The sequence below is a fragment of the Apodemus sylvaticus genome, chromosome 8 (assembly GCF_947179515.1).
Source record: "Apodemus sylvaticus chromosome 8, mApoSyl1.1, whole genome shotgun sequence".
In the NCBI taxonomy this organism is placed as follows: Eukaryota; Metazoa; Chordata; class Mammalia; order Rodentia; family Muridae; genus Apodemus; species Apodemus sylvaticus.
In genome coordinates this window covers 96,863,480-96,872,227 of record NC_067479.1, presented here as the reverse complement: position 1 = coordinate 96,872,227, position 8,748 = coordinate 96,863,480, and the positions used below count along the sequence as shown (strand labels likewise).

Genomic DNA, 8,748 nt, shown 5'->3' with positions numbered 1-8,748 from the left:
CCTGGGGTCAGAGAAGGATGCATATGTTCAGTGGTGAGCTTGGTCTGGTACAGACACTGAGGCCCTAGAATGTATCGTTTATTGGGGTGTCTGATAAGCATTCTTCCAATCATGTGACTGGCCCTTGGAGGCTAGGTGGTGTACCACAGGGCCTCTGGGCTGAGGGACAGAAGGAATTGCAGGTAGAAGGAAGCTTGAGACTAAAATAGACTGCTGAGTCTTCAGCAGTGTAAGGTGTCGGGTGATACAAAAAGTGGGGTGAAAAGTCCGAATTGTAGGGGCCCAGTTTTGGAGGGTTATGACTCACTGCAATAGGGAGTTATGGATGGCTGTGATGGTAATGAAGCCGGCTCCTTCCAGGGTTATTAACCTGGAAGAGTAATGTTTGGGACATACTCAGGTAGCCTCGAGGTTCATGGGCAAGGAGACGAGTTCTGCAGCAGGACACAGACACGTCTTCAGGGAGGAGAAGGTCTTGGGAGCTGGGTGGACAGATGCGTCACCAACCAGCTTTTGACATCTTGCAGAGCAAGCTCGGGCTGCAGCTGGGCAGCTACTGCGATGGAAGAGTGATGATCAGGACGGCTACCTGCTCCTAAAGTCGGTGTATGTGCTCACGGGGACAGACTCGGTGAGTTCCAGGCCTCTCGGGTGTTCCCAGGTGCCTCTTACCTGGGAACAGAGGGAACTAAGGTCCAGGGTAAGCCTGATGGACATAATGAATATAATTAACTCATATTCAACTCTCTTCTCCCTTCCTGATGACACACATTGACTTCAGGGTTCAGGCTTGGGCCCTGCCTTCTCAATGGACAATGTAACCACACAAGAATTAGTTCACTTCCACCACTTGGTTGTATTGTGTTTCTGACTTTAGAAGTTGGGTCAGTCAGCTCTCTCTCTCTCTCTCTCTCTCTCTCTCTCTCTCTCTCTCTCTCTCTCTCTCTCTGTGTGTGTGTGTGTGTGTGTATGAGTACACTGTAGCTGTCTTCAGACACAACACAAGAGGGCATCAGATCCCTTTACAGTTGGTTGTGAGCCACCATGTGGTTGCTGGGAATTGAACTCGGGACCTCTGGAAGAGCAGTCAGTGCTCTTAACTGCTGAGCCATCTCTCCAGCCCAGTCAGGCCTCTCTTATATGGTCAGTGTGAGAACATTTGGCTGATTTTTCCACAACTCCCTACCTGCTGGGCTGGGTGTGTTCCTTGCCTGGTGCCAATTCGCATTCCCAGGGACCCTGGGCTAGATTTACAGACATACGGAGCAGGCAGGCTTTCTGTGTGGAACTCTAGTCCACTGCCCCTGAGCTCCTGCTCTGGGCTCCGCGGTGCTTCCCAGCTGGTCCAACTGGGATGATGTGGACCTCTTGACCCTTGTCCTAAATGTACTGTGCCCCATGCTGGCTGAGGCTGTGTCCTCTCCATCCGGAACTGAGACTCTCAGGCGTCCTCTTGAGTGGTTGATGGATGAGAGACTAGTTTCCTCTTGGGATCCTGACATTAGGAATCAGCAACAGAAATGGCCAGAGACCTTTGCCAGACATGCTGAGAGGTGCACAGAGGCAATGGGAGTGAGTATGTGTGTGTAAGTGACCTGTAGGGGGCAGCAACCCTCAGCATGAGGCATCGGGCAGGCATTTGGATGTTTGTGTGGAGCTGGTATAACCTGTCATGGCTGTTTGGGGCAGGTTCACAGACTTATCATAGATGCTAGCTGCAAGGGGAGCCCCGACTTGTACCCAAGTGTTCCTTGAGGAGGGACCTGTTTGCTGTCTAAGTGGGGACTTTATGTCCACAGAAGCAGACAGCCCTGAGGTAGTGAGGGAAGGTGAGTGTATCTGAAGACAGGGACAAATGCCCAAAGAAGTCAAGAAAAACCAGGGCTCCATTAAAGGGGAGGGAGGGCATTGCCTTTCAAAGGAGCAGAAGACCATAGGTGAGTCCCACGATCACCTACATCTCCCAACTGAGGACATGGACTGCAGGGAGAGAGGAAGTGGTTTTCCTATGGTTCCACAGATGTGGGGCTTGATGCATGCCAGAGTTCCCTCTGCCTGTGGGTGACCTGTGTGTGACCTTCCCTTGTAGGAGACGCTGGGCAGAGTGGTGGATTCAGGGCTTCCGTCCCTGCTTCTGCAGTGCCTGTATCTCTTCTTCGCTTTTCCTGTGGAAAAGGATGAGCTTCCGGAGAGTGATGTTCAAGGGCAGAGGATGTTTGTGCAGGTGAGCTAGCGGGACCCTGGCCTCCCCCTGCCCTGGCCTCCCAAGCACCTTGCCTTTCCAGGAATGGTTCTCTGTCTCCACTCTGCAATGCCTGGGTTGCCTGCAAGATGATTTTCTCCCTTGTTCTCTTTAAGGCATCCATGGATTAACATCCATGTTCCCCTGTGCTCTCTACGAAGAGTGGGGTCCTCCCCGAACTGGGCTCTCCTCACTGCCCCAGCCCCCCACCCTGTTTCCTTCCACCTTTGCTCTCAAGATCCACCTCCTCCCTGGCATCTGGAAATGCTTTTCTTTGGATCTTAACCCTCTGTCCAACTTGCAAAATAGGAGCCAACAATTTCCCCCCAAAACAGTCATGTGCCAAGAAGTGTGTCACTACGTGATGTCATTCATCACTATGCAAGCAGCATCACTAGGTGATGTCATCTATCACGGTGTGAGCAGCATCACTAGATGATGTCATCATTACGGTGTGAGCAGCATCACTAGATGATGTCATCCATCATAGTGTGAGCAGCATCACTAGGTGATGTCATCCATCACAGTGTGAGCAGCATCACTAGGTGATGTCACCCATCACGATGTGAGCAGCATCACTAGGTGATGTCATCCATCATAGTGTGAGCAGCATCACTAGGTGATGTCATCCATCACAGTGTGAGCAGCATCACTAGGTGATGTCACCCATCACGATGTGAGCAGCATCACTAGGTGATGTCACCCATCACTGTGTGAACAGCATCATTAGATGATGTCATTCATCACGGTGTGAGCAGCATCACTAGATGATGTCATCCATCACGGTGTGAGCAGCATCACTAGGTGATGTCATCCATCATGGTGTGAGCAGCATCACTAGGTGATGTCATCTATCACGGTGTGAGCAGCATCACTAGGTGATGTCACCCATCACGGTGTGAGCAGCATCACTAGGTGATGTCACCCATCACGGTGTGAGCAGCATCACTAGGTGATGTCATCCATCACGGTGTGAGCAGCATCACTAGGTGATGTCATCCATCACGGTGTGAGCGGTGTGAGCAGCATCACTAGGTGATGTCACCCATCACGGTGTGAGCAGCATCACTAGATGATGTCACCCATCATGGTGTGAGCAGCATCACTAGATGATGTCACCCATCACGGTGTGAGCAGCATCACTAGGTGATGTCACCCATCACGGTGTGAGCAGCGTCACTAGGTGATGTCACCCATCACGGTGTGAGCAGCATCACTAGGTGATGTCACCCATCACGGTGTGAGCAGCATCACTAGATGATGTCACCCATCACGGTGTGAGCAGCGTCACTAGGTGATGTCACCCATCACGGTGTGAGCAGCATCACTAGGTGATGTCACCCATCACGGTGTGAGCAGCATCACTAGGTGATGTCACCCATCACGGTGTGAGCAGCATCACTAGGTGATGTCACCTATCACAGTGTGAGCAGCATAGAGCACAGGCACACAGAACTAGATGATTCAAGAGTCACCCAGTGGGAGTTCTTGGTATGCTCAGGGGGTATATGCTTTACAGGAAGTTGTTTTTTTTTTAAGTAGAAACAGATTGCTCCTTTCCTAGCTGGCTGTGTGGACAGCACTGGCTGGGGAGAGAGGATGATCGTGCGCACCATCCAGTTCCTTCGGCTGAGGCATGACTGTCAATGCTCCAGAGAGGCAGGGAGCAAGCCACCATAGGAGAGCCCCTCCTAACCAGAGCATCCTTGGCTTGTATTCCTCCCAGATGTTGTTAAACATTTGCAGCGAGTCTCAGGGTCTGGAGGGACTTCTCTCAGGAAGCGAGCTCCAGTCTCTACTGATCGCCACCACCTGTCTGAGGGAACACAGCTGCTTCTTCTGGAAACAGCCTACCTTCTGTGTGCTGCGGGCTATCTCCAAGGCTCAGAGCCCCAACGTCATCCAATATCTGCGAAGTAGGTTGCAGGAGACCAGGTGTGGGCTGTGGGTCACTCAAGGGGTTCCTTTAGCTCAGAGCGAGGCTCAAGGGCCCATTGTCTCTGTCAGCATAAGTGCAGGTTCCTGGAAAGAAGAGGTGGACAACCTCCCCAGGACCTGATCCTAACTTATGTGGCCCCATTTGTGAAAATATGAATATTGTTCCTCTTGATGCTTCACTGGAGGAGGGAGGAAAGGGGGACTCATTTAGAGCACATGCTGGCTCCCATACGGGGCCTGCTTGCTCATTACATCAGTAGCCTCTTGGAGACAGGCGTTGGAATGGGGAAAGCAGAGCTCAAGATTGGTAGAAGATCTTAGCAAACTGTTTCTAAACAAGATGTCTGACTCCCATGCTTTAGTGCCTGTATTAGGGAGCTTGTATGGGCTGAAGGCTAGAGCCTCTGGAAGCACAGCCAGGCTGTGGATTCCAGCTCTGCCGAGTGAGCCGTAGCCATACAGCTATCCTGTCTGTCGTCTGCAAGGCGGGCAGAATGACAGTGTTGTTCGACTTGCATTGCCTTGGTTTTCAGTGGGTGTTGACATACATGCATACATACATGACATACATGCATGCATACATGCATGACACACATGCATACATAACACATTAGTACATGCATGCATACATACATGACATACATGCATACACAATACATTACATACATGTATACATACATGACATACATGCATGCACATGATATCCATGCACATACATGCAGTGCCTCTAGTCTACAATGCTTAGCCTCTGATTTGCATCTATCACTTGGGTTCCATTAAAAATGAAATGTTCGGTGAGTCAATTCTATTAGCTACCTTGGGGGCTCCCCCTAGCGTCCACTGCCACTGCAGAGCCTAGATAATGCTCCAGGTAAGCATGGAGACCTCTGAGGCTGCACCGCTCTAAGGATATGTTAAGGCTCGTGTTTATCTCTCCTCACTTCACACCTCTCTGCAGAACATCTTTTCAGCTCTCCCAGATGGTGCAGCAGCCATCTTGCAGCACATTTCTTGTCTTGTGCTGATGCCAAAGAATGGGCTCTATATGGACAAGCTGGGTTCCTGAGCTGTCTATCATGTTCACCGATGCATGCCCTATGATCTGTCCTCTTTCTGTAATAAAGGAACATCTATTGGGTAGAATCGAGAAAGCACCACACCAGATTCTTTTCTTACTGTAAATCAGTCTCTGGAAGAGACACCATGGGGCTCAAAACCTCCTGTGAGCTCAGCCTATGCTTACAGTTGAAGTTGAAGTGTGCCTTGGCATTTCGGTCTCCTCATCACCCACTCCCAAGATGGAGTCTGAGTGGCTAGGAAAAGGCCACAGGCATGGATCACTGGAGTCTTCTGCTGACCCAACCAAGGCTCCAGAAAGCTTCTTCCCCAGAGGCCCCTTGCCCAGAGGCTTCTTACAGACATAGGTAGTTCCTATGGGCTTGTGGGGCTAGCAGGGCCTTCAGAAAGGCTGGTCTGCTGGTCTCCATGACGTCGTTATCTACTCTTGGGTTCTCCCTTGCCACAGGGCTCACTTCATGCTCTTCTGAGCCCTTTACAGCTGAGAGTCTGATCCTGCACCCTCTTGGTTCCACTTTTGTGACTTTCCTGCAACTTAGAAGACTCTCCAGGCTGAGGGACTTCCCACCATTCCAGGTCAAAAAAGAAGATCAGTGTCAGGCTCTTCGTTAGCAGACCCCACCTCCTTTCCCCACAGCTCCCACCTCTGCTTGAATGCCCTGGCTTCTTGAGTTTCTGAAAAATTCCCTCTGCTGCCCTCCGCGTCCCGACTCATCCACTGCGCCTTACTAGGACTTCTCACCAAGCTGCTGCTTGCTCCACTCCCCGTGCTTGGCTCCACGATGCGCCTTAAGGCATTCCTTAGTGCTCTGGTCTTACAGGCCATGTCCATATCTAGAGCCGGGGACTCTCTTACATTCTAGGAAGGAGGAGCTAAGAGGCTGCCCCACCCCCACCCAAGTCAGCTGCTCCCAGCATGGCGCCTCCAGCGGGCACTCTCTTCCTGAATCTAAGAGCCCGCAGAAGTCTTAAATTATTCTCACACAAGTCTTGCTGTGCAAGTTCGAGTGGAGGTAGATGGTGAGGAGCGGGAAAACCTCCTGCTTCCTGGCTCAGCATGCCTGTGCTTCCCCCTTTCCCTCCTACAGCTGCGGACTGTGTCCGGCTCTCCGTGCAGAACCTGTCCAAGTTGGCAGACACGCTTGCTGCGCCCGATGTGAGCGAGGCAGTGAGCCTCATCCTGAACTTTGTGAGAGACGCCTACCCCATCTCCTCTGCGCTGCTCCTGGAGTTTGAGAACGGGGAGGGCTACCCTCTGCTTCTCAAGGTACTGCTGCGGTAAGTGGTGGGGCCTGGTGAGGAGGGGGGGGGTGGACAGGACACCTCAAGCTGTGGGGCTCTGAATCATCTTGCCTTTGGAGGAAGAGAGACAGCAAGAGTGTTTAAGCACGGCTTATGAAATTGGCTAGCATGGCCAGCAAGACCCTCTTCCTGGTAGTGGTAACTGAACATCCACGGTCTACTGGAGTTTACCCCTCCTTAGTGTTTGGAGGCCTGTGTGGGAATCATACGCCAACCTTAGCCCTCCACCACTGTCAGAACTGATAGCTAACCACCCAATAAAGCTTTTTTTTGGATGCTTCTGCTCCACACCATCGCAAATCCATCAGAAGGACACATCACCACAGAAGGACTAAGGACAGTAGTCTAGGGAGATGTCAATTTGAGAATGCATTTCAGCAAATCTCCTTCCTTTGGCTACTTCACAGGTCTGCTCCCTGCTGGTCGTTTCTCAGACCAACTCTCACATGAAGGTCTTCTCTGAGAAAGACACTGTGTATTTGGGCCTGACCAACTTTTTTATTCTGGTTTATTGTATTCAGGTGGTGGGTGCCTAGGTATTAGCATGAGCAGTGGATGGAAATAAAAGACGTCCTTTTGTGCCTCAAACTCTTCCATTGAAGGTGAGGAAGGCTGCTTCAGGGCAAGACTAGGCACAGTCCTTTGGGCTTTGCTTGGCTTCTCCTCAGTCGAGTGGACCTTAGCAATGTCTTTTGCAGACTTCATGACAGAAGCATGTATCAGATGCACTGGAGATGATTTGGATGACAGAAGCTGAAGGCCATTGGTGTAAAGTCTTCATCTCTATAAGGTTTTAATAAAGAAAAGGCATCCATCTAAAGGATGCCTAGAATAAGCGTTTCTTTGGGTATAACATCACTGCATGGCTATGACCACTGTGGTGCTCTAGATAACATTTTCTACAAGTTTCTTTTGTTCAATGGACGGTCGTTAGGCTTCTTACAGAAGACAGGATGGGAAACCAGTGTGAGGGAGCGGCTGCTAGGCTCACTCCCTCCTTGTCTGCCTTCCCAGGAGCCATGTTTCATACACGCCTGGTGTGGAAAGGGCAGAGCTGGACAGAGACTCCTGGGGCCCTCTGCCCCATAACCAGAGCAAGGTAGCAGATAAACGCTGAAGCTATCAGCCGTAGGCTAGGTGTGAGGAAGACTACAGAAGTCTGCATGTCAGCCGTAGGCTAGGCGTGAGGAAGACTACAGAAGTCTGCATGTCAGCCATAGGCTAGGCGTGAGGAAGACTACAGAAGTCTGCATGTCAGCCGTAGGCTAGGCGTGAGGAAGACTACAGAAGTCTGCATGTCAGCCGTAGGCTAGGCGTGAGGAAGACTACAGAAGTCTGCATGTCAGCCATAGGCTAGGCGTGAGGAAGACTACAGAAGTCTGCATGTCAGCCGTAGGCTAGGTGTGAGGAAGAGGACTACAGAAGTCTGCATGTCAGCCGTAGGCTAGGCGTGAGGAAGACTACAGAAGTTTGCATGTCAGCGGAGGCTAGGTGTGAGGACGACTACAGAAATGCACATCTTTCCCATGCTGTCTGAGTTTTCTTTTTCCTCCTTGTCATTATCAAATCTTCCATTCTGGGGGTGCTCTTTGCTCTGTGAGCCCCTTAAATTCATGGCTTTTGGTAATCTAGCCACGGGAAACAGCCTTCCTCTAAACAAGACTGTAGTCTCTCACAGGTTCCTCTGTGTAGCAGTCTCTTCCTACTGACAGAGAGTGGTAGGCTGTGAAGGGCTCCAGTGGGCGTCTGCAACGTGAATCTTAGGGAAGCTGACACATACATGTTTTGTCCTATACATATATACATACATACATACATACATACATGCATATATACATACTGAAAATCAAGTTTAATTTGTAAATTTGGAACAGTAAGAGACTAATAACAACAGTAATAGCAAAATTCAATATTTATATGTATTCATGCTATAACAAATTAGTTTAAAACATGATTGTTTTTATTTCTGGAATTCTTTGTTGATTTCTCTCAGTGTGTGCTTTGAGAATTTATTTTACATTGATAAGGCCTCATGTAATTCAGTCTCAGGCTGGTCTCAAGCTCTCTGTACTATCAAGGATGATCTTGAATATCTGATCCTCTTGTACAAACCTTCTGAATTCTGGGATTCTGGACAAACATCACGACAGCTGGCCTTATGCAGTATTAGGGATCAAACCCAGGCCCCT

At 50.2% G+C, this 8,748-nt stretch overlaps 1 protein-coding gene across 3 annotated transcripts in view; it reads left to right on the top strand.

Annotated features, from left to right (window-relative positions):
- Wdfy4 (WDFY family member 4) overlaps nucleotides 1-8,748 on the top strand; it is a 232,315-nt gene that overhangs the window by 31,494 nt on the left and 192,073 nt on the right. For all 3 annotated transcript variants that reach the window (XM_052190142.1, XM_052190140.1, XM_052190141.1), the window contains exons 4-7: nucleotides 528-631; nucleotides 2,090-2,224; nucleotides 3,969-4,158; nucleotides 6,346-6,535. In XM_052190142.1, the coding sequence (XP_052046102.1) occupies nucleotides 528-631; nucleotides 2,090-2,224; nucleotides 3,969-4,158; nucleotides 6,346-6,535 (619 nt within the window). The remainder of the gene's footprint in view (nucleotides 1-527; nucleotides 632-2,089; nucleotides 2,225-3,968; nucleotides 4,159-6,345; nucleotides 6,536-8,748) is intronic.